Source organism: Mobula birostris, chromosome 25 (assembly GCF_030028105.1).
Source record: "Mobula birostris isolate sMobBir1 chromosome 25, sMobBir1.hap1, whole genome shotgun sequence".
In the NCBI taxonomy this organism is placed as follows: Eukaryota; Metazoa; Chordata; class Chondrichthyes; order Myliobatiformes; family Myliobatidae; genus Mobula; species Mobula birostris.
Window position 1 is genome coordinate 15,563,731 of NC_092394.1, and position 27,054 is coordinate 15,590,784.

The following is a 27,054-nucleotide window of genomic DNA, read 5'->3' on the forward strand; positions in this document are numbered from 1 at the left end:
AGAAGTTGTCTGAATAAATTCTTCTCAGGCTTACAGGGGGTACAGGTGTCAATTATAATCGATGTCTCGATGACAAACCGTGCCATTCCTGATGAGGATGGCAGAGTTTGTTTTCAAGACGTCGGTTATAATTGATATCTGTACCTGGCTGGAAGTCCGAGAAGAGTTTATTTGTCATATACACCGGGAAAGCACTAGAGCCTTTTTCAGGTTCTTGTCAATGTCTTAAGGTTTGTAACCGTCTTCCTCAAAAATCATTGGAAGCAGAACCTTGGAATACTCTTGAGGGAAAAGCAGATAGGTTTGTGATGAGCAAGTGGAAGAGTAGGTGAGAGGACAGAGTAAAGGTTATAATCAAATCAACCATTCTCTAAAAAGGCCAGAAAAAACTTTAGGGACGAGTCGACTCTGTGTGATCATGTGAATATTTGTTCATATTAAGGGAATTGAAAGATTTATGATTAGTGCTGGAAAGTTGTGCTGAAGTATACGACACACTAAGATCTTGTTGAATTGGGGAGTTGGCACCAGAGGGCCAATAGTGTACAGTTGTGTCTATTCCTAATGTTCATTGGTCCCTATTCAAATGCAAGGCCTGCATTCTAAAGTTTTTATAATGTGGGGTTTTACTCTTTGAACGTTATGCTGCCATTATTCTTGCTTTTCATAGTTTGGAACAACTCTGCTTATTTAATTGTTGTCTTACCCTTGAATTAATCTGTATCAAGTTCCATTGTCAGCCCAGAATCATTTAGAGTTCTTATTTTCCATATACTTTAATGAGCTTGTTTTGATCTATCTGCTCAATTACTTGTTCAGTGAACTGTTACTGGAAGCTATTGTCACAGATAACAGTGATGACACAGGAACTAGCATTCAAATTTGAATAAAATGTAGTTTGTAATCCAAATTTAGATTGTAATATTTGAATTGAGATTTCCTATGTTTGCTGTGTTGTCATTGTGATAGACTGCTTAACTAATGATGTTCCTAATCTCAGTTGTGGCACAGATAGTTTTGATCTGACAATGTATCTTTTACCTTAAGGTGACTATTTCTCTTTCTGTAGGTACTACCTGGCCTGAGTGTTTCCGGCATTTCTGTTTTAGTTTTCTTATTAGTTGTTTTACTTAGTTATTTTTGCATCTTCAGAATATTACTGACTACACATTCAAATGTATTATTTGAAAGTCATGACAATTACATCTGTGACTTTAGTATTAAAATAGAATAATTATAAACCTTTTAGCACAGTGATTCAAGTGTTAGCTAAATTATTCAGTGCCTTTTCATACATTTAATTCTCTCTACAAAGTGAATGATAGCAGGATACAGTTGCAAATGTTATTTGGAACATTGCGTCCTGCTCCACTTCTGATTTGATTTAACCTTTTTCTTTGTGGATATTGGGGTGGATGACTCGCTCATGAGAGCAAAGATCATTTCTTAACCTCAAAAGGATTTTTTTAATAGAACTTGTAAATGGAGCATGAACATTTCTCTCATTAAAAGAACTTAAAATAGAATACCAGACTCTTTGAACTAGATTCTGTCAAGTATTGGCTTCCAGTTGAGCTGCCTGATAAATTGTTCTTGGCCCATAGTTGCATAGCTGCCAGTCGTTCTTTCAGCATCTTCACTATCATTTCAGTCAGGTGCAGATGAAGTGATATCGTTATTCAATTCTAGTCCAGCCATTTCCTTTCATTGTGATGTACATTTAGTGGCCATTTCATTAAGTACACTTGCTCATTAAGGCAAGTATCTAAGCAGCCAATTGTGGCAGCAACTCAATGCATAAAAGCATGCAGACATGGTCAAGAGGTTCATTTCTTGTTCAGACCAAACATCAGAATGGGGAAGAAATGTGATCTAAGTGACTTTGACCATGAAATGATTTCTAGTACCATTCAAGATGGTTTGAGAATCTCTGTAACTGGTAATCTGGGATTCTCATGTACAATAGTCTCTAGTGTTTACAGAAAGTGGTGTGAAAAAAGAAAGAAAATCCAATGAGCGGCAGTTCTGAGAGTACAAACGCCTTGTTAATGAGAGAGGTCAGAGGACAATGACTAGAGTGGTTCAAGCTGACAAGAAGGCAACAGTATCTCAAAGAGTGATGTGCAGAAGAGTTTCTCTGAACACACAACAAGTCAAACCGTGAAGTGGATGGGCTACAGCAGCAGAAAAGCAATCTGAATTCCACTCCTGTATCTAATAAAGTGGCCACTGTGTGTATACATCAAAGTGTAAGGGCAGTCATAGTCATACTTTATTGATCCCGGGGGAAATTGGTTTTCGTTACGGTTGCACCATAAATAATTAAATAGTAATAAAACCATAAATAATTAAATAGTAATATGTAAATTATGCCAGGAAATAAGTCCAGGACCAGCCTATTGGCTCAGGGTGTCTGACCCTCCAAGGGAGGAGTTGTAAAGTTTGATGGCCACAGGCAGGAATGACTTCCTATGATGCTCTATGTTGCATCTCGGTGGAATGAGTCTCTGGCTGAATGTACTCCTGTGCCCAACCAGTACATTATGTAGTGGATGGGAGACATTGTCCAAGATGGCATGCAACTTGGACAGCATCCTCTTTTCAGACACCACCATCAGAGAGTCCAGTTCCATCCCCACAACATCACTGGCCTTACGAATGAGTTTGTTGATTCTGTTGGTGTCTGCTACCCTCAGCCTGCTATCCCAGCACACAACAGCAAACATGATTGCACTGGCCACCACAGACTTGTAGAATATCCTCAGCGTCGCCCGACAGATGTTAAAGGACATACTGTACAAAACTATCAGACTCGTGTGATAAAACTGAGTTAATCCTTCAAGACTGGATGTTATGAAACCATAACACAAGTGAACTGCAAGTGATTGCTGTTCTATCACTGATGACAATATAAGACCATAAGTGATATATCGAGCATTTTCTGTGTGTTGCATGGATTTCCAGCATCTGCAGATTTTCTCTTGTTTGTGATAGGAACAGTTTGGGCATTTTGGCCCAGTGAGTCTGCTCTGCTATTCATAGAACTATCGAACATTATTGCACAGAAACGGGCCTTTGGCCCTTCTTGGCTGTGCCGAACCATTTTTCTGCCTAGTCCCACTGACCTGCACCTGGACCATATCTCTCCATACACCTCTCATCCATGTACCTGTCCAAGTTTTTCTTAAATGTTAAAAGTGAGCCGGCATTTACCACTTTATCTGGCAGCTCATTTTACACTCCCACCACCCTCTGTGTGAAGAAGCCCCCCCTAATGTTCCATTTAAACTTTTCCCCCTTCATCCTTAACCCATGTCCTCTGGTTTTTTTCTCCCCTAGCCTCAGTGGAAAAAGCCTGTTTGCATTCATTCTATCTATACCCATTATAATTTTATATCCCTCTATCAAATCTCCCCTCATTCTTCTATGCTCCAGGGAATAAAGTCCTAACCTATTCAACCTTTCTCTGTAACTCAGTTTCTCAAGTCCCAGCAACATCCTTGTAAGCCTTCTCTGCACTCTTTCAGCCTTATTAATATCCTTCCTGTAATTTGGTGACCAAAACTGAACACAGTACTCCAAATTTGGCCTCACCAATGCCTTGTACAACCTCACCATAACATTCCAACTCTTATACTCAGTACTTTGATTTATAAAGGCCAATGTATCAAAAGCTCTCTTTATGACCCTATCTACCTGTGATGCCACTTTTAGGGAATTTTATATCTGTATTCCCAGATCCCTCTGTTCTACTGCATTCCTCAGTACCCTACCATTTACCTTGTAAGTTCTACCTTGGTTTGTCCTTCCAAAGTGCAATACCTCACACTTGTCTGTATTAAACTGCATCTGACATTTTTCACCCCATTTTTCCAGCTGGTCCAAATCCCCCTGCAAGCTTTGAAAACCTTCCTCACTGTCCACTACACTCCATTCTTTGTATCATCAGCAAATTTGCTGATCCAGTTTACCACGTTATTATCCAGATCATTGATATAGATGACAAATAACAATGGACCCAGCACTGATCCCTGTGGCACACCACTAGTCACAGGCCTCCACTCAGAGAAGCAATCCTCTGCTACCACTCTCTGGCTTCTTCCACTAAGCCAATGTCTAATCCAATTTACTACCTCACCATGTATACCTAGCAACTGAATCTTCCTAACTAACCTCCCATGCGAGACCTTGTCAAAGGCCTTACTGAAGTCCATGTAGACAACATCCACTGCCTTCCCTTCATCCACTTTCCTGGTAACCTCCTTGAAAAACTCTAATAGATTGGTTAAACATGACCTACCATGCACAAAGCCATGTTGACTCTCCCTAATAAGTCCCTGTCTATCCAAATACTTGTATATTCTATCTCTTAGTACTCCTTCCAATAATTTACCTACTACTAATGTCAAACTTACAGGCCTATAATTTCCCGGATTATGTTTTAGAGCCTTTTTTAAATAACGGAACAACATGAGCTATCCTCCAATCCTCCGGCACCTCACCCATAGATACCGACATTTTAAATATATCTGCCAGGGCCCCTGCAATTTCAACACTAGTCCATCATCCCTTGCAACCCCATTCTTCTGCTTCCTCCATTACTTTAAATGATAAATATAATTTATCAAATACCATATTATAAATTCTGAATTCAAACTGGTCACCATTGAATTCACAGCATGATTTTGTATTTCTGTTGTAATAATTGAATTGCAGGATGTTTGAAACTACTTCACAGGTAATAAATTATTTTACATGCGGCCACTGAGATGTAGACAAATATGGCATGTAATAGAGGCTTGATATAGGATGTCCTTGAAATCTGACGTCTTGTTCTCCACAGTAAAACTCTGAATAAGGCATGGTTAAGACTTTGCTAGACTAGTAGATTTTCTGGACTAATGTTCTGTCTGTCTGTCTGTATCTTGTTTTACGGCGGTTGGCATCCAGCTTAATGGTGCATTACCGTTATTAATACCCCAACTTTTAACTCATAAATGTTACACAGTACATAAGTTTTCTGTGAACCTGGTTTAAAGGGAACTGACAGACCAGGGAACAGAATGGCAGTGAGGGAGCTGGAAACCTGGTGAACAGAAGATGAGTGCATCAAATATCACCTGGTCTGACGCTCAACTAGCATAACAGCTGAAGAGTCATATGGAAAACTGTCAGAGTTTTACCAAGCTGACCCCAGGCCTAAGAGGTGTTTCCAATAGTGGGAGAGTCTGGAACCAGAGGGCACATCCTCAGAATAGAATGACGTTGCTTTAGAACAGATAATTAGGAGTTTCTTTTTCCAGAGATGGATCTGTGGAATTCATTGCCACAGCTGTGGAGGCCTCATTCATTTGGGTATATTTAAAGTGGAGCTTGATAGGTTCTTGATTAATAAGGGTGTCAAAAGTCACTGTGGGAAGGCAGGAGTGTGGAGTTGAGAGGGAAAATAAATCAGCTATGATCAAATGGCAGAGTTGACTCAATGGGCTAATTGGCCTCAATCTCCTTCTGTCATATGGTCTTAAAACCTCCAATTTGTTTCAGAGTCACCAAAAGAGCAGGAACACACACACACCTGTACTTGTTTGGTTCATCCAGAGTGTGAATCAGCTATGCGGTATTTCAGCTAGTTATAAGTTGAAAATTGTAAATGTAAACTTCCACCAACATTGTTATTTCCAGAGGGGCCATTGCCAGAGCCTACAATAATGTTCATGTTGTTTTTGTTATCTGCAGAATAACAAGAGTGCAATCCATGTTTAATAGAATGACCACTTGCTGCTACTGGTTAATTAGTAGAAGTCACCCATAAACAACATTGGTGGGAGTGAGGTATGAATCTCATATGGTCTTAAGGTACCGATATGGAATCCTTTAGATGGGTGAATCTTTAATTTCACATCTCTATTTAAAATGTAGTATCATCTTGTTAAAATTACTGTCAGCACCAATGATAAAATGACTAGGCCCAGAATACAGCACTTTTACAACTCAAGCATTCCCTTTTATTTTACTTGTGCACAAGGAGAACAGCATGGGCCCCTGTCACCAACACTGTTCTGAAGTCGGAATAGAAAACTGCTATTTTTATACAGAATTGGCTTATCAGTACAGATATTGATTATTGCAAATTATGTTTTATTTCTTAACTTGCATGATCAATTGCCATTTACAGTAAGAGGTGTTAAAATCAATCAAAATATTATGGTATTTTGAAGTTATTTGATCTTAGTAAAGACAATAGAGCATTAGTGTTAGTATAGTTAATATCCTTCTGTATCTCAACTTTTTCCTGCACCCCCTATTGTGTAAAGGGATGCTATACTTTAGGTAGTCCTTTTTGTAAAAGTCTCACTACAAAGGCCTCATGTTTTTAGCTTGAATACTACACTATCTTGTCTGTAATAAGCAGAGGTATCTCCAGCAGTCTCACTTGAAAGGGCTCGCTTGGCTACAACTGCCCCGGGCCATCCTTGCCCCACATTGACTTCCACAATTTCAATGCTGCACCAAATGTTTGCCTGATTTGAGGGGTCTGTTCTTGGATTGGGCACAGTATTATGACCCAGGCATAAATATATGTTGTGTAAAAGCATATTGGCTTCAGTGTGACTTTTCGAGTTTATTAGCAATACACAAAGTTTGATTTATTGTTGGACCATGTAATGGTAACAGATTTTGAACTTTTCTTAACAGCAAGTAAGTAATTGAATAATGTTAGCTAAAAGATAAATATTGCTCCTTGCCCACCCATCACCTCTCTCTGGTGCTCTCTTCCCCCCCCCCCTTCTTTCTTCCATGTCCTTCTGTCTCATTCACCAATCAACTTCCTAGCTCTTTGCTTCATCCCTCCCCCTCCAAGTTTCACCTTTCGCCTGGTGTTTCTCTCTCCCCTCCCTCCCACCTTTCAAATCTACTCAGCTTTTTTTCCTCCAGTCCTGCCGAAGGGTTTCGGCCTGAAAAGTCAACTGTGCCTTTTTTCCATAGATACTGCCTGGCCTGCTGAGTTACTCCAGCATTTTGTGTGTGTTTATCAAAAGAAATTCCTGAGAACTTCTATCTACTTTAGTAGTTGGATATTTTTATTTGAAAGGCAACACTTCTGATATTACAAGACTTGTACAGTTCCAATTTGTAGCCATGACTAATTTTTAAAAATTTGCTTTTAACATCCGGGCTTCACCTGCAAGACATGCATTTATTGTCCTTCACCTAATTGCCCTTGAGCAGGTGATGGTGAGCAACTACATTCCCTCTGCCTGGAGGTCTGTGATGTATTTATAAATCAGAATGGTGTGTGATGTTGGGGGAAAAGCCTGCAGTTGGTACGTCCCCATGCCCCTCCTGTCCATTTCCCCCGCTGGTAGAGGTCATGAGTTTGGAAGGTGGCATTGCAGTTTATTTTGTTGATGGCATAACTGCGTTAATGATGGAGGGAATGAATGTTTAACATGGTTGGTAGGATGCGAGTGAAGTGGGGCACTGCACAACAGGTGCTCAGCCTTTGACTTGCCCTCCTAGCCATGGTTCTGGTATGGCTGTCCAGTTGAGTTTTGGGTCAGTAATGAGGCCCAGGATTTCAGTGGTGGGACTCTTGTCGGACATGGTCAAAGTCTGGTATTCTGGTGTACATGTTACTTGCCACTTCTCTGCTTATTTCTGATATCTAGATCTTGCTGCTTCTTATCATAGGTTGCTTCATTTGCTATGAAGTTGTGAATGGCATTGAACATTGTGTAATCATCAGCGATGATAAGAAAGTCAGCTGAAGATGGTTGGTGCTATGGAGAACTCCTGTAGTGATGTCCTGAGGCTGGGATGATTGACCTCCCACAACTATTGCCATCTTCCTGTGTTCAACTTGGGCTTCAACAACTAGAGTGCATCTTTAATGCTCATTGATTTTAGATGCTGATTTGATGTCAAGAGGAATCACGGTGACTTCACCTCCAGCATTCAGTTTTGTGTCCTATGTTGTGATGGAAGTCCACTCTCAAGTGATCCTGGAAATACTCAAACTGGGCATCGGTGAGTAGTGACGGAAGGACAGGTGCTGCCAGGTGCCAATTACAGTAATCAGATTGGGCAGTGGTCAGCCAGGTTTGATTAGCCCTATTTTTTTTGTGTTTGGGCATTCCTGCTCAATTTTCCACAAGTAGATGCTGATGTTCCAACTGTATTGGAAGGGCTAATTCTGCAGCACAATTATTCAGTATAACAGTTGAAACTGATGTTAATGCTTGAAATGTCATACACTGCAGAAGTTAAACAAAACAAGGACAATAAAAGCTGGTACAAAGCAAGATCCTGCAAATAGCTGTGATGTTCATAAGGTAATTAATTATGTTGATGTTAATTGATGGATACCTTTGAGATCCTTTACATCCCTTTTGAGGAAGGAAACTGGGCCCTTTTGTTTTAATGATGGCATTGAGACAATGTAGTTCTCCTGAGTTTCAAACTACATATTTGTGGTACCAGTGGTTCAGTGGTACCAGAACGTGTTGCTTTCTTAGGTAAGAGTGCTCACACAATGGACAAATGTGATATTCTTTGGATTTTGTTGACTATAGGATGTGCATGAAACGGGGATTCTCAAAGTTAAGTGCGTTACAATTGCTGGTGGTAGAACTTCAGCCTATCAGAACATTGAGGCTTCCAGCCAATGATTCGAGGAGTTGAGGATTATGGGGAAGTGGCACAGAAGAGATGTTGAGACCACTATGGATCAGCTATGATACTGAATGTCAGGGAAGGCTTGAAGGGCTAAGTGGCCTACTCCTTGTTATTTTTGACTGGGAGATGGAGATGTACTTTTGCTGCTTCTCCTTATTCTTGCCTCCCACCCCTACATAAAGCAAATACCAAATTTAAATTGAATCAAAGGGCCGGCTAGTGGCGCAATGACATCAGCGCTGGACTCTGGAACGGAGGTTCCCAGGTTCGAACCCAGTTGGGGCTGCTCCCGAGTACGCTTTCCATCCCTGCTGGGTAGAGTGTCAAGATCACAACTCGACCTCCTAAGATGAAAAAGTGCTGCGTAATGCCTGTGTGGGGAGTGGCGCGTCACACAGTCTCTCGCTCTCTCGCTCTCGCTCCGCGCCTTGTAAAGGCTTGAAAAAGACATCATCCTGCCAACATTACACACGCACACGCCAAAAAAATAAAATAAAATAAATTGAATTGAAAATCCATTTGTCTGTAAAATATGTGGAGGAAGCTACACTGCTTCATGTTGGCCTAGTATTAATTGTAGTGAAGCTAAAAATATAAAGACATTTTTCTAGAGCTGGCTCCAGCCTCTTGAAGTGCATTTCAGGTGACTTAACATTATTTGTATTAATGTAAAAGTTAACTACATCAAGTCAGTATGAGCTTCGTGTTATAAAATAAAAGTGATGTTGATAATGATGCAGGTCAATTGAAAAGGATGGATCAGTGTAAATTTTAACACAATACCAAAGTTACAAATTCAACATCAGAAAAATATTTTCAACATTTCTCACAAGTATTGTAATGTTGAAAATGAAAATATGTTTTGCTTTGCCTGAAGCTGATTTAATTTTCCATAAATGTTGATTACCACTTATATAACTGTCAGCTTTGGTTTATGGTAACACTGTAGTTTCTGAGTCAATGTCTTGGCTTGAGTCCCTTGAGACTTGGGCACATGATTTTTTGTTTTTAGCAATTCCTTTCAGAATCAGTTGAATACTATATTATTGATGGTGATATCTCTTGCTTGCGAATTTAAAGCATTTTCCTGGCTGCCTAGGAAAGAAAAATATCCCATAGAATAATTTGAAGAAAATGGGTGTGCCTCAGCCTTCTCTTTGATAGTTATTCCTCAGCCAGACCTAAACCAGATTACTTGCACATCTCGTTGTTTGTGGGATCTTGCTATCTGTAAATTGATTTTGTTATTTCCCACATTATATGTGACCACTTTTGGGAGGTATTTAATAGCCTCTAAATTGCAATGGGATATATTGATGTAGTGAAGCATTTACAAAAGTATTTTCTTTTAGTAATTTTATTTTATTCAATCCATCATAGCACACACACACAAAATGCTGAACAAACTCAGGAACTGATGAAGGACCTCGGCCCAAAATGTTGATAGTTTAATCCTTTTGAAAGAAGCTGCCTAACTTCTTGAGTTCCTCTGGTATTTTGTGTGTATTGTTCTGGATTTCCAGCATCTGCAGAATCTCTTGTGTTTATCATTCAATCCATCATTTGATTCAATAAAGTGATGCTTGACAACTATAATTAGTTTACATGGAAATAAAATGCTGCAGTTTGAACTGTCCAAGCTTTTGATTTAATGTTTCACTTCAGGTGGATTTAAACTTGTGTTGACAGGGTTAATTGTGTTGTTAAGTAATAGCTTCAAGTCAAATGTATGGTGATTAAGTGCCTTTAGGAAACCTGGAAGGATGTAAGGCTCAGTTTTGGAATGCCTGCCAATTCAGAATGTCATATCTTGCTGTGTTTGACCTTTTCATCCATTCAAATTATACCATTATGGTGTCGTGTTGTAGCAGTTATTTTGATAACTTGTGATTTGAAGAATGACTTTATGATTGTCTACTTTCAATTATGTCCTATGTCCAATGTAGTGAAATGATGCTCTTCCAAATGCTTTTGGAATGTTCTTGCTGTTAGATTTCAGAAGCTCTGATTTTGTTGCATGGAAATTCACTATTGGATTTCTGCATCCTTTCAGCAAGGGTTGATGGTGTGACAAACTTAGCTGCTGCATGGTAAATTTACACTATCAATTACACTCGTGTTGGCAATATTTCCTGTTTAAAGCTGCAGAAACTTGTTACTGTGAACATGATGAAATATCATCTGTTCACTTTAATTGAACAATTACAGCACCTGTTTAAATTGCAGGCATTTGTAATCAAACCTTGCAACTGCTTTAAATTAAACTGGAGGCAGCACTCTAACTGGGCTATTAATTGAATTTAGGTTCCAAATCAGAATCGGGTTTAATATCACTGAAGTACTGTATGTCATGAATTTGTTGTTTCGTGGCAGCTGTAAAATGCAATACATAAAAAACATTATAAATTACGATAAGAAATCTATGCAATGGATTCCAGGAGACTTTCCAAACAGTTTCTAACTAGCATCAGTCATGTACTGTGATTCTGTGCTTGCTGCTTTTAGGAGTAATTCACTCTATCAGCCCAGCAACAAGCATGTCTTTAGATGTGGGAGATTAAAGATTGTAACTGGGGTGTGAAGCAAAGAGTTCCTGCAAGGTTAATTAGCTAAGCTTTTAAAAATGCGAAATATTTTAAGCAATAGGACTTCATCAAACAATCTGCTAGAGGAGCACAGTGGGTTGAGCAGCATCTTGTTGGGGGTGCAGGAATTGTTGACATTCCCGGCATCAATCCTGAAATAGAACAATTCCTTATCCTATATAATTCCTTAATTCAGCCTGCTGAGTTTCTCCAGCAGATTGTTGCTCCAGATTAGAGTCTCTTGTGTCCCCAGCATTTCAGCAAGAACGCTGCTGATACTAATATTAACCATCTTCACTACAGAGCTTACAAGTAATATCCCAGAAAATGTTTAGTTTTGAATTGTAAAGATACTAAACACGTTAATTCAGTTACAGGCTAACTAGGCTCCGGTTCCCAATGAACTTTGTTCTAGAGCTTTAAAACAGGTGGTTAGTGAGAAGGTTGATGCATTTTATGATATTCCCTACATTTGGGGCCAGTTTCATTAAATCTTGAAATAACAAATGTAAGTCCGTTTTTCAAAGAGGGACGGAAACAAAAATAATAGGATACCTGAAGCTAATTAGCTTAATGTTTCATTGGGTAAAAATATTATTAAAAAGGATACTGCAGAGCACCTTTCATACAGAGGAAACATTCAATCAAATCAACATAATTTTGTGAAAGGCAAGTCATGTTTGACCAATTGGAATTCTTTGAAGAAATGTTATGTGCAATGGAAACCAATTGATATTCTGTGGTTAAATTTCCAGGAAGCATTTGATAAGCAGCCATATCAAGGATTCATGTTGTGGGTAATAATCTGTTATGGTCAAACGTTTGGCTGACTAATAGGATGTAGTTAGCTTAACTGGGTCTTTATCTGGTCAGCAGGATATAACAAGTAATGTGACATAGGGCCTCTGGTTTTGCGATTTAAAGACAACAAAACTGTAGTTGCTAAAATTTTTAATACAAAACCAGGTAAGAAAATTATTTAAGAAGAACATGGGCTATAATTCCAATAGGTTAAGTAAGTAGGCAAAGATCTGGCAAATGTGTTATGTATGTTGTATTGGGTGGAGGAATGGAGATGTGTCTCTACTGTATGGCACTCCTTGCCTCTGCTAGCCTGCAGGTCACCCTTGGGCAAGGTGTAGCACCTGCTTAGCTCCCTGATCAGGGTCACATGAAGCTGTGAGAGCAGGAGGTGGATGGTTGTATGTGCACTTGGTCCTGGTTATGTGAATACTGACGCCAGGCAGACCATCTCTGAAGAGTATTGATAATGGCTGGAGCCACCCGTCTTTTAAAGCCACTGCCCAAAAGGCAATGGCAAGCCAACTCTGTAGAAAAATTTGTCCAAAACAATCACAGTCAGAGACCATGATCCCCCATGTCATATGCATGGTCCATAATGTTGATGCTTTATTATGTACAAAAATATGAAATTATTTACTTGGACAGGAAAACAGGGGCATAGAAGACGCAGGAGGCTGCAGATGTTGGAATCCAGAACAACGAACAACCTGCTGGAGGAGCTCAGCAGGTCAAGCAGCAACTGTGGGAGGAAGGGAATTGTTGATGTTTTGGCCCTAATGCAGGGTTCAGACCTGAAATATTGACAGTACCTTTTATTGACAGTACCTTTCCTCCCATGGACACTGTTCAACTCAGAGTTCTTCCAGCAGATTGTTGGTTGCTCCAAATGAAGCATGCTATCTAAATGGTGTAGGATTGCAGTGTTATGATATAGAAGGATTTGGGTGTCTGCTACATGTTATTAGTACAACAAATAAATAGGAAAGCTAACAGACTGCTACAATTTATTGAGGAGGATTTGAATATAAATGTAAGGAGGTTTTAACTTAGTAACATAGAGCATTGGTGTGACTACATCTGGTGTGCTGTGCTTGGTATTTGTCTAATTTCAAGGAGAATGTTTTCAAGCAATGAAAGTAGCTTGGAGGAGGTTGATTTCCTGGAATGGACAGGGTGCCTTGTGAAGAAATGTCTGAGTAAGGTCATCTGTTAAAATACAAGATCTTGATTGTCTTAAGATGGACGTGACTAGAATGTTTTCATTTACAAAAGAATGCAGAACTAAGGGGTCACAGAAAAGAAGTGGTTGACCATTTAAGATTATGAAGTTGCAATCTGTTTCTCAAAGAACAGTGGAAGCAGTTTCTTCATTACTTTTAAGGCAAAGATAGATATTTGATTAGCAAGTGGGTTAATGGTTACGAAAGGTAGTGGCGAATGTAAAGTTGCTATTACAACTTCACTTTCATTAACTTTAGAATACAAGGAAGTTTTTGTGTGTGGCAGATACTCTGATCCTTTGTTCTGATAGTGAAACATACTAGTACTTTGGCCTGGAGCCTGTTCCTGAATGCTAATGGTGGAGCTTAAGCTGCATTGTTTGACTCTTCCAGGAGCTTGTATTAATAAATTATGTTCTAGTTCATATTATTTTACTTCCCTTTTATAATGTAATGTCAAATCTTATTTCTGGCTTTGCAATGACAGTAACTCGATCATCACTCTTGCAATCATAATTGAGAAGGATTTATCAGTCTACCCAAGTTATAATATTTTGCTGTGTAGCAAAAAATTTAATTAATTTTTATTTGTAGGAACAAAGTAGGTTAGTACAAGATAACATGTTCACTGGAAATTAAAGCTGTGATAGATTTTTTTCTCTATCTTTTCCTATATGACTGCAATATATTCGGGAGAGTTTTAGAAAACTTTGTGCTGTGCACAGTTTTATAATCAGTAATGCTGCCCAGATGTTGTCTGTTAAAATTATTGCAGAACTTACAAAATAAGATTAGTAAATTTTTATGTTCACTTCAGCTCATATCAAAACTAGCTGAACTACAGATACCACCGCTAAATGGCCGATACATAGCTGATATGTTATGAATCCCTAATACACATTAATGTTTTTAGGCCGTTAAATTAGACTAGAAGTAACTGAACTAAAGATTATATATAATATGTAACAAGAAACTTGTTGAGTTATAAGAATTGCTATCTATCCTGTTGCAATAACAGCTTCCTGCTACAAGTACAGTGTACATTTATTTTTTCCAAAATTATAGGCTAATGGTGCTGGAGGGTCACAAGTACGGAACGATAGTGCATGAGGAGCATCCATCTAAAGGCTTAGACTTTACAAATTCAGTCCATATAAGATCTTTGACTGATTTTGGAACAAACCTTTGTCTTTTCTTCATTAATTGTTTTCAAAAATCTGTAAGTTTGAAAGACTTGGAATTTAAACCATTCGGAAGGTGGCAACAAAGTCCCATACTTCCCTCTATTGTTATGTTTTAAAATGGATGTTAATTACATCACAATAATTTTGCAAAGTTACTGACTGTACTTCATTCCTGAGATGTTTTGTTTCCATTGCAGTCCCAGCTTCCGTTTCAGTAGCGACCCCATCACCAAGCAGAAACCATGCACTTTTGGAAGCTGCAGGACCAAGCAATGTGGCAATCAATGCCATCTCTGCCAACATGGACTCATTTGCACGTGGCAGAACCGCAGTTCTTAAGCAACAGCCAATTCATATGGAAGCCGCTCATTTTGGAGACTTGGGTAAGGGTGATGATTTACTTTAAGTCAATGAAATTATTCCATGGATGTCCTTTGCTGAGGAACATGATGCAACTTTTCGAAGTTGTCGTGCCACTATTGTCCATAGGATTTTATAATTGCAAATAACCTCAACAGTTTGAAAGCTTTTGAGATCGTAGATAATTTAACAACATGTCAAATTGTTCAAGATAGCAAGATGATCTTCAAGTACTTTGCTTTTGTGTTTGTTCAGCCCTTGCAACACATTCCAAATGCCTTTGGGAGCAGATCTTATCTTCCTTTTAGTGTTGATAGATTTGCATCTTTAATTAAGGTACGTGTAAAACTAGCTATCCCAATATAACTGTTGTAAACTGCACCTTACATTTACTCTTAAATGTGCTCAAAGGTTTTGTCAAAATTGAGGAGGCATCCTTTGCGAGCCTTCACCAGTTAATGTTCATGTGCAATTTCATATAAACTCAGTGGCCACTTTATTAGTTACAGGAGTTGGACCCGGTATAGTATTCTGCTGCTGTAGTCCTTCCACTTAAAGGTTTGACATGTTGTGCATTCAGAGATGCTCTTCTGCACAGCACTGTTGTAATGTGTGGCTTTTTGAGTTACTGTCATATTCCTTTCAACTTGAACCAGTCTTGCCATTCCCTTCTGACCTCTCTCATTAACAAGACATTTAAACCCACAGAACTGCTGCTCACTGGATGATTTTTGTTTTTCCCATCATTCTGTTAACTTTAGATACTGTTGTGCGTGAAAATCCCAGGAGGTCAGCAGTTTCTGACATACTCAAACCACGCCGCCTGGCACCAACAATCATTCCAAAGTCTAAGTCATGTGTGTCTAATTTCTTACCCAATCAGATGTTTGGTCTGAACAACAACTGAATCTCTTGACTTTGTCTGCATGCTTTTATGCATGGAGTTGCTTTCAAATTAGCTATTTGGATTAATGAGCAGGTGTACAGGTATATCTAATAAAGTGACTACTGAGTGTATATGACAGCATAAATCTATATCATTGTCTTCTTATGACAAGCCATAATCAAAGCATCTTCTACCCGCTCCCACACATTTTTCTGACTGGGTTCTAAACTTGAAAGATCATCAGAACGCTCAATATTAAATAATCTTGTTTAGAAATAATTTGTACCATTTTCTTTTATGTTTAGCTTCTACCCTAAGTTTTCTTTTAAACATAGAGCTCATTAAAAAGTTACTTTGTGTAATATTTCACATTAATGCCAATTATTTGAAAGCAGTCTCACTTTTCTAAAGACCTTTTACCCATTCTTTTGAGTACCATGGGACATTTTGATTTAATTTGGGGACCAGAAAAAAAAATAGTTGATGCATAGTCTGTTAGTTTGGATGGCTTGTGGGCAAAGCCACAATTGTGTAACTGATTTTCGAACTCGATTTTGACATCTGTTTCTAACTTATCATGTTTTAGTTTTGGTATCCAATCCACTTAATATGTGTTACTTTCAGTCCACCATATCGGTGCTGACCATTGTGTTTGCGTATTCTAATTCTAATTGCCTGCATTTATTTATTCCATGTTTCCCTATGCTTTGCTTATTCAAGTATCTGTGGTTGTGCTACATTACCGATGTTCAGAATACACACCCAGTACAAAGCAGCAACTAAACTGATCCTGTGAGGCAACTAGGAGCAAAATTCAGTATGAATTTCTTGATGACCAGGCATTTCCTCAGTAATTCCTCCATCCCTCCCCCTCCTCCTATCATTTTGGATCTCCCCCCCCCCACTTCAAATCTCTTACTAGCTCTTCTTTCAGTTAGTCCTGACGAAGGGTCTCCGCCCGAAACGTCGACTGTACCTCTTCCTAGAGATGCTGCCCGGCCTGCTGCATTCACCAGCAACTTTTATGTGTGTTGCTTGAATTTCCAGCATCTGCAGATTTCCTCGTGTTTAAATTTTTCCATTATTGACCTTGGTAATTCATGTTTTGGAAGTTTCTGTTATGTGTATTTGGCTTGCTTTAAAGATTCATTATATTTCAAGTTATGCATTATTGTTTAGAAGGCATTTAATGATGAGCCATAGAAGTTTGAAAATGAAGCAAAAGATGTTGAAGTACTCAGCAGATCAGGCTGAAGTACTGACGCATGTGCCCAGGCAACGCAACAATACATTCAGAGTTAACCTTCATCTTCCCCACTAAGCAGTGCTGCATTCTCTGAATTCCTGAATGCGCACTTTATGCTTCTGTGCAACCAGGTGTTTGTACAACTGATGTACAGGATATGTTCCTTTTCCAATTGGAGATGCATGTAGACAGGCGTCAACGTTGCAGGATGCAGTGTATTGTTTAGAAGGTCAGACGTTGAAGAATTACTAGATGATTGTTGCTGTCTGGACCCACAGCAAAACATAGAAACATAGAAAATAGGTGCAGGAGTAGGCCCTTTGGCCCTTCGAGACTGCGCCGCCATTCAGTATGATCATGGCTGATCATCCAACTCAAAACCCTGTACCAGCCTTCCCTCCATACCCCCTGATCCCTTTAGCCACAAGGGCCATATCTAACTCGCTCTTAAATATAGCCAATGAACTGGCCTCAATTGTTTCCTGTGGCAGAGAATTCCACAGATTCATCACTCTCTGTGTGAAGAAGTTTTTCCTAATCTCGGTCCTAAAAGGCTTCCCCTTTATCCTCAAACTGTGACCCCTTGTTCTGGACTTCTCCAACATCGGGAACAATCTTCCTGCATCTAGCCTGTCCAATCCCTTTAGGATTTTATACGTTTCAATAAGATCCCCCGTCAATCTTCTAAATTCCAGAGAGTATAAGCCTAGTGGATCCAGTCTTTCATCATATGAAAGTCCTGCCATCCCAGGAATCAATGTATCAATGTAAAAACGTATCAGGGACGAAACATGAATTCACCAAATGTGTTACCATCATTTTGGCAGTTCTCCCAAAGACTTAACTTGGTTTAGTTATCAGCAGAGTGGCAGATGGCAAGAGTTCAACATATTATGTCATTCCATGCATAGAACTACTGCCAGTGCATAACAGAATAATTAGGCCATGCTGCATTTTTGGGGTGGGGAAGAAAAGGATAAGATTTGCTGTTTAAATAGGTTTATTCCATTCTGGATCATTGTAATTTTTGTATTATGTCCAACAATTTAAAAAAAATGAAATTTGTAAAAAAAATTATCTGAAAATTGTCAACAGATGAGTTAATCAGCATTCAAATGGAGGTCCACAATAATATGTTTGAAATAGATTTTTGTTTCCTACAAGATGCTCTGGTTATGACACAAATCTTTTAGTGTAATGGAATTATTGTCCTGAATAAAATGTCCATCCTTTTAATCTGTTTATTTCAAATAGGTCACTCTTCTCTGAACTACAGAACCGAAGAGACTAACTCCAGACTTTCAAAGACCCTTGAGCAAGTCTTGCAGGACAGCGTTGCCCTTCCATATATCATCCAGTATATGGAGATGCAAGGAGTTGGACATATACTTAAATTCTGGTTGGAAGCAGAAAGTTTCCGTTCAACAAGCTGGTCTCGCATTAGAGCCCACAGTCTCAACATAGTAAAACATAGTTCTTTAGCAGAACCTCCCTCTCCTTCAAGCAGACGTCATAATGTTGATGGGCCAGTATTGCTTGACTCCAGCACCTCACCTGACCTGGAGGCAAAGGGTGATCTGGTTTCACAAAGTGAGAAACTCTGTATCACTAATCCCATAAGTTTGGACTGTGTAGATAGAACTAAGGCATCTCCAGATCACTCATTTAACCAGGGTGGCAGTGATCTGAATCTGTCACATGTTGGGACATCGCAAACAATAACCATTCAGACAGAGGATGCAAGTGAAGAATCGATCAAATCTACATCCATGGTACATCCACATTCAACAGAGCTTAAAGGACTTTCAGACAGGCTGATGAAAAGTAAGTGTGCTTGTATCACTTTCCTTCAAAAATCATTACTTCCATTTTCTCTTCCGTGCTATATCCTTCTTGAAGCTACAATTCACATTGCCGTTGGTAATAAGCTTCTGAAATCATAGGTCAAAGTCAAATTTATTATCAGATTATGTGTATGTTACCATATACCTCCTTCTGATTCATTTTCTTGCAGGCATTTCAAGATTCAAGTACATTTATTATCAAAGAATGTATAAATTATACAACTTTAAGATTTGCTTACTCACAGGCAGCCACAAAGGAAGGAATCTGAAAGAACCCGATTAAAGAAAAAAAGAATAAAAATAAAAGACCAACACTCAATATGCAAGAGAAAGTAAAAAAACACAAATCATGCAAACAATTGAAATGAACATCTGCACTCCGAAACAAAATTGAGTCTTCACATCTGAACCCCTTGAGCAGCCCAGAGTAGGCCCAAAGCCTCTTATCACAGACATCCCACCTCTCCCGGAACTTCTGGGAGCCTGCCGCATATTAATAATGGCTCCCTGATGCCCGCAAATTATATACAATATCACGAAAATCAATTTTTTTGAGAGCAAGCGAGAGAAAAACAAGAGAGCGCGAGAACGACCATGAGAGAGAGAGACCAAGCGAGAAAGCAAGAGAGAGAGTGAGAGAGAGAGCGACCATGCGAGCGAGCGAGAAAGCGAGAGAGGGGGAGAGAGAGCGAGCGAGAGAGAAAGCAAGCGAGAGTGCTTGAGAGCGCGCAAGCGACCGTGAGAGAGAGAGCACGCGAGTGAAAGTGCGCCATGGCAGAGTGTTCCAGAAAAATATAAAACGTACATCACCCAGACTACACTAAAGTGTACCCCTGCCTAATAGGGGTCAAAATAATGACAGTGTTGCTCACTGCACTGTTTGCAACAGTGACTTTTCTATGCCCATGGTGGGTTAAGACTGTAAAAGACATGTTGAGGTGAGTTTAACAGGTGTCATTCGTTCATTAGCATAGCTAACGTTATTTAAACTAGCTGGCCAGCTGCTAAGGAGCTACTCTATTGCAGACATCCCACCTCTCCCGGAAGTCTCCCGCAAATTGATGGTGCTACCTCCCTGAAATGAGTTTTTGCAGGGTGAGATGTCTGTTATCAGTTCATCATATTAGCTGGCATTGAGCACAGCAGCTGGGCCAGTCTTCATAACCTCAGCGCCATGGAGATGACCATCATGGAGGACGAGTGAAATTGGCGCTCATCCCGACTGACCCCCTGTCTTTTCAGTCTGTCTGGGCCGTCACTTATATCGAACAGCAAAAGGCTCATGCACCCTGGAGAGAAAATTGTGGAGAACGAGTGAAATCGACTCTTGCCGCTGATCTGGCATTCACAGAAGAATAAAGAAGTACCTTAGAATTTGTGAAAAGCTATACATAAACAGAGACTGGCAATCAGCCAATGTACAAAAGAAACTAAATTGTACAAATTTTAAAAAATACATAATGTTGAGAAACACACATAAAAGTTGCTGGTGAACGTCCTGATGAAGGGTCTTGGCCCGAAACGTCGACTGCACCTCTTCCTAGAGATGCTGCCTGGCCTGCTGCGTTCACCAGCAACTTTTATGTGTGTTGCTTGAAACTCCAGCATCTGCAGATTTCCTCGTGTTTGTGTTTTTAATGTTGAGAACATGAGTTGCAGAGTCCTTGAAAATGAGTTTGTATGTTTTAGAATTGTAGTGAGTGAAGTGAATGTGGAAAGACTAAAACAAAATACCCACTTTCCATATATTTGATTTGATCTGTGAGCAGTGGACCTAAGCAAGGTACTCTGCCATTCCTAGTCTTGAGTTTGGTTGGAAGTGGAAAAGATGTGTGTAATTTGCAAGTCTTTTCTTGGAGCGAAACAAGGATGAGAATTCAGTCTTAAATTTCCATCTAGTCCTAATAATTTTTAAAGTCACTGTAGCATACATCACAGTGCATATAATTTCTTCATTGTAAAACAAAATGTGTAATTTGAAATTGGCCTCCCTTTTTTTGTGGAACACTAAGAAAGGTTTGCAGTTCAGAAGGTTCCATCTTCCTAGTGAAGAATTCGGCTTGCAAATGGCAGTATAGAATAGAATAGTACAGCACATTACAGGCCCTTCGGCCCACAAAGTTGTGCCGACCCTCAAACCCTGCCTCCCATATAACCCCCCACCTTAAATTCCTCCATATACCTGTCTAGTAGTCTCTTAAACTTCACTAGTGTATCTGCCTCCACCACTGACTCAGGCAGTGCATTCCACGCACCAACCACTCTGAGTGGGGAAAAAAAAGCCTTCCTCTAATATCCCCCTTGAACTTCCCACCTCTTACCTTAAAGCCATGTCCTCTTGTATTGAGCAGTGGTGCCCTGGGGAAGAGGCGCTGGCTATCCACTCTATCTATTCCTCTTATTATCTTGTACACCTCTATCATGTCTCCTCTCATCCTCCTCCTCTCCAAAGAGTAAAACCCTAGCTCCCTTAATCTCTGATCATAATGCATACTCTCTAAACCAGGCAGCATCCTGGTAAATCTCCTCTGTACCCTTTGCAATGTTTCCACATCCTTCCTATAGTGAGGCGACCAGAACTGGACACAGTACTCCAAATGTGGCCTAACCAGAGTTTTATAGAGCTGCATCATTACATCGCGACTCTTAAACTCTATCCCTCGACTTATGAAAGCTAACACCCCATAAGCTTTCTTAACTACCCTATCTACCTGTGAGGCAACTTTCAGAGATCTGTGGACATGTACCCCCAGATCCCTCTGCTTTTCCACACTACCAAGTATCCTGCCATTTACTTTGTACTCTGCCTTGAAATTTGTCCTTCCAAAGTGTACCACCTCACACTTCTCCCGGTTGAACTCCATCTGCCACTTCTCAGCCCACTTCTGCATCCTATCAATGTCTCTCTGCAACCTTCGACAATCCTCTACACTATCTACAACACCACCAACCTTTGTGTTGTCTGCAAACTTGCCAACCCACCCTTCTACCCCACATCCAGGTCGTTAATAAAAATCACGAAAAGTAGAGGTCCCAGAACAGATCCTTGTGGGACACCACTAGTCACCATCCTCCAATCTGACTGTACTCCCTCCACCACAAGCAAGCCAATTCTGAATCCACCTGGCCAAACTTCCCTGGATCCCATGGCTTCTGACTTTCTGAATAAGCCTACCGTGTGGAACCTTGTCAAATGCCTTACTAAAATCCATTTAAATCACATCCACTGCACTACCCTCATCCATATGCCTGTAACTGTCTGTGTGTTTGTATGTAAAGACGTAGCTCACCTCAAATTCTGATGACTCATAAAGCATGGTAATTTGTTATGAGAACAACCTGGTATAATTCATAATTGGAGTAAGGAAGTGGAACTTCAGCTTCGATATCAGGATTTGTAGAACAATCTGATTTTAGACAGATAATTCACCACATTACAGGGGGAATGCTACAATCACAATCTCTTTTATGACGAGGCATTAGAACATAGCTCAATGTTTAATTGTATGCAAAGTTTCTATGAAGCTAGAAGAGCAGCAAGTTACCTTGGTTATCCTGGTCAATGTTCCTCCCTCAGTTAAAACCATTAAGTAACCTTTGCAGTAATTGCAAAGTATTATTTCCTAAACCAGCACCACTGAAAACAGAATAACTGATCATAAGAAATATATTACGCTGTGTTATTGACACAATTCTTTTTATAAGTTGCTGCAACTTGGAAGCAATTTTCTCAGTAAATATAACAATATACTGCAAAACTCTGATAGTTTGGTACCCTCAGGGCCTGAGTAGTAGCAATCTAGCTGATTTTCAGGGCTGTTGAATATTACTACTAGGAATGCTCCAGCACAAATTTAATTCATTGTTTTTAGATGTAACATGGCTACATCATTTTCCAGTGACCCTGGTAGGCTTTAAAGCAGGTCTTCCCCAACCTGGCATCCACAGACCCCTTGATTAATGGTATTGGTCTGTAGCTTAAAAAAATTGGGAACTCCTGCTTTAAAGGGAGCACAGGAAATGGAACCCTGGTGCATTTAAAGGGTATAATTAAAGCAGAGGTTGATAGGTTCTTACTTAGGACATCAAAGCTTACAAGGAGAAGGTAGGGGAATGGCACTGAGAGGGATAATAAATCAGCCATGATGGAATCAAAGAGTCTATGTCATACAGTTGTATGGAACATGGGAGATGGATTCCCAGTGTGTTTAAAGGAGCTCAAGGAAACCACATATGCTGAGCCAGCTGTTGAATCATTAGGATTCCTGAATCATTGGATGGCAAATTACTGGACATTGTCACCTACGGGATTCTGCCCTATTTCTTTCCAGTCCAGATAAAAGGTTCTCAACCTGAAACATCAACTATCCACTTCCCTTCCATAGATGCCACCTGACCCACTGAATTCCTCGTGTGTTCTTCCCGTTCAGTTTTCAGAAGCAAATCCCCAAACTAAGCAAATACAAAAATGGGATTAGTAAGAGACACTTTTCTACAATTGGAGCAAGGAGCATGGGTAATGCTTAAAACCTGAAATTTTATGTCTCATCTCTCATGCGATTTAAATATTTGTGATTTATTTTATTTAGAGGTACAGCAAGGTAATAGGCCTCTACGGCTCAATGAGCCTGAGCTGCACAATTGCACCCATGTGACCAATTCAACTAGTAACTGGTACATCTTTAGAATATGGGAGGAAACCCAAACAGTCATGGGAAGGATGTATAAACTCCTTACAAACACTGGTGGAATTGAACCTGGGGTGCTGGCACTGTAATAAATTATGCCAACTGCTATGCCACCATGCTGTCCTAATCTCTCTTAAATTTCTGTGATTGGGCTTCTAATCCCCATTTTAATGGAGGGTTTTCCTTTCATCCCTAGTTTAGTGATGTCTGCAGAATCCAGAAAGGTGACTTGACTTGAAACCTTAACTGAATCCAGAAACATTCTTATTCTTACCACACACTACTCTACGTACAAAATATATAGTAAATCTTGATTTTTTTTCTAAGAGCTAAATCGGAGGTTCAATACCAAAATGCATTTGCAACAGTCATTCCGCAGTCCCAGCAGTAAGGTTTCATTGATTTACTCTGATTGCTTCAAATTATTTGTCCTGGCATAATGTGCAGTAGTTTATTATGGCAACAACCTCTATTTCATCTGGTACAGTGAGTTGCTATTCCCACTGGGATTGCTCAGCAATGCTGTGGAGATTGTACTTCAGAGGAGGTCAGTAATACCAATGGTGTTTGTTTCTAACCTTTAGTCTTCTGTAGTGCTGATCAATAGGTTAATTCTGTGTTCTATTTATATATGAAAATGTAATCACTTTGGGGGTAAATTATACTAATACACCCAAGGGTTTTACTTTTCTTGGTTTAAATTGTTATTTTTCTTCTTTTCAGGCATAGAACGTGATGCAGTTAAAATATTTACTAAATATATTTCACCAGATGCTTCCAGACCAATTCCAATTGTAGAAGCAGTGAGAAATGACATAGTTGGTAAGTAGTCAGCTGAGTTGTTATTAAAATGGGATGACTGTGTTTTGCCTAACTTGGCAAAATACTGTATATTGAATAGTCTTTGTATTAATAAGCAAAGCAAGCTGGAGGGTAACAAAATCAAGATTTTTCTCTCCTGGGGTTTCTTGTCATTATACTAAATCTAATTTTTCTTTGCTACTTTGTCATTTAATTCAACTTGATAACTTCAGTAGTTTTATGGTGATCACAAGGTCAGAATAGCATAGGTTTTGAGTTTTGTGCTTATGAATTCTTGGAGCCTTCCTGGACAGGGTGTATTTATCAAGTTGCCTTTCCCAGAGTAGCTAACTGGTCCATCATTTAATTTCATGTATTTTTATTATTAACAATCATGTATTGACAGGGTAGGTACCTCATGGGCATGATCAATGAATTAGGTTTTTAGAAGATCTTTATAATATGATGGAAAACCATCAAATGGCTTAGTGGGAAAACAAATACTTAAAAAGAATGTGATCAAAAAGTCAGAAGATTAAAGTGGATAAAGGAGTGGGAGGTGTCAGGGTAAAAGGCAAATGATATTAAACCATAGAATTGTATAACAGGGCAGGCCCTTCGGCCCACCACATCCATACTAACCAATCTCCTGTATGCCTTTACCACCTGTCTTCCTGTGTTACCACAGTAAGAAATCTGGTCTTGTGCAGCACAGTGCTTCTGTTCCTCGGTATTCCCTGTGCCCTACCATTCAGGATATATGCTCTATCCGTACTAGATCTCCGAAACTTAATATGATTAAGGTCCCTCTGCCATTTCTCCACCTAAGGTCCACTTGCGATTTTTCCATTTAAATGACCACTGATCAAAATTGTTCTGTAACCTGGACTGTCCTCTTTGCAATCAACGGTACCACTATTTTCTCTATCGCATGTAAGCTTACAATCTTATCTTTTGCATTCGTAGCCAAAACATTAATGTATATAACAAATAATAAAGGTACCAGTGCTGATCCCTGTGGTACAGCTTTGGTCTCCAAAGCAATGATTCACCAAGCTTTCGGCCTCTCACTTCACTAGCTAATTTTGGATCCAGTCTACCTGCTGGCCTTGGATCCCATGGGCTTTAATGTTTTGAACCAGCCTCACATGTGGGACTCTGTCAGAGTCCATGTAAATCTCATCAGCTGCACTTCCTTCATCAGTGCAAATATGTTGGCTCTTAGAACAGGGACTGTCCTCAACAAAACCATGCTCACCATCTTTGATCAATTACTTTTCAAAGTATTGATTATTAGTGTCTCACAGATTTTTCTTCCGTTCTGAATTCCCCAGCACCGACATTAGACTCTCAGGGTTATAACTGCCAGGCTTACTTCTGCCTTTCTTTTGGAGGGAGTTAGAGGTGCAATACTACAAAAATACCACATTTGCCATCCACCATTCACCTTTTACCTCACCTATAGTTAGCAAAGGTTTAAAAACTCAAGTCAGTGCCCCAGCATTCTCCTTTCATTCTAGGATACATTAATGTACTCTGGAATACTGCATTCCTCTCCCCAAAATCTGCAATGTTCTTCACCTTGGTGAAGATAGATGGAAAGTCTTCATTTAATACATTACCCAAGTCCTCTCACTCTACACGTGATTGCCCCTTTAAGTTCCTATTGGGCCCTATGCCTTCCTTGGTTACCTTCTTGCTCTTAATATATTTATGAAATACCTTTGGATTTTTCTTAATCTTGTCTGCCAGTGATATTTTCTTGGCCCTCTTCCCTCATTTTCCACGTTATTTGCTCATGATCAGCATCTTCTTTCATTATGTAACTTCTCACAAATTTTAAGATTTCTGTCCTCTACCAGTTATCCAGTGCATGTCAAATTTGTAGTGATTCTGTTCCCACAGGTCTAACAACTCTCTACCTCCTTATTTTGACTATGTTGTAGGAAACATCTGCTTGGTTAACGACTGACAGTGCCTATCTGACATCAGTAACTACAACTAGAGACTCATGGATGCAGTTGTGTGTCTGTCACTCTAAGCACAGCATTATGGTTGCTCAGTTGTGAAACCTTGATCTACAACGTACTAAACTTCATGATGTAGCTGTAAGAGGAAATAGATTCAAAGATCTATTGGCTTGCAATTATTGAAAGTGAATCCATTAAAACACTTCAATTTTGTTTGCATTCTTAAGATTTGGTAAATTGTCTCTTTTATATTTGTACTCTGTTTCTGACTTTGCTACAAGAGTTGTATTGAAATTAGGGAATTTTCTTTTGCATATGAATCTGATACAAATTAGAACAGTAGGACTTAGAAGAGAAAGAGTATTCTAAGTGCCTGGATCCAAATCTGATCAATGCTGAAGCAAGAACATCATTTCAGTTGAAACTGGGAAAAAGTTAGATTTGGCATCTCAAGTCAAAGTATGTGCAGATGCGCAGTGACATCTGATTTAAGACTATTGCTTTCCATAATTTAATGGCACCAAAATACAGTAGTTTCTAATTTGAAAATGAAAATCTCCAATTTGCATTCCAATTCTATCAACCTTCTGAGCCATCTTAAAGATGTAACCATTTAGCAAAGCAAATGTCAACAGATGCAAGTATTCATAGGATTAAATATGACTTGTGCGGCTATTTTTTTGCTTTGTCTTTTTAGGCTTCTTTTTTTGGGCAATTTATATTTATACAAATTGGCAGCTAGCAATTGTGGTTCCGGAACATAATTTTTCCCTAATAAACAAGCTATCAA

At 39.4% G+C, this 27,054-nt stretch overlaps 1 protein-coding gene across 4 annotated transcripts in view; it reads left to right on the plus strand.

The window, feature by feature from the left end:
* akap10 (A kinase (PRKA) anchor protein 10) overlaps window positions 1–27,054 on the plus strand; it is a 92,658-nt gene that overhangs the window by 33,299 nt on the left and 32,305 nt on the right. For 3 of the 4 annotated variants that reach the window (XR_011883161.1, XM_072243619.1, XM_072243621.1), the window contains exons 3-6: window positions 7,693–8,028; window positions 14,667–14,852; window positions 18,216–18,785; window positions 24,217–24,315. Coding sequence is in view for 3 of the 4 variants with exons in the window: in XM_072243619.1 (XP_072099720.1) it covers window positions 7,920–8,028; window positions 14,667–14,852; window positions 18,216–18,785; window positions 24,217–24,315 (964 nt within the window). In the remaining variant the exon portion in view is untranslated. The remainder of the gene's footprint in view (window positions 1–7,692; window positions 8,029–14,666; window positions 14,853–18,215; window positions 18,786–24,216; window positions 24,316–27,054) is intronic. The other variant, XM_072243622.1, reaches the window with a different exon arrangement.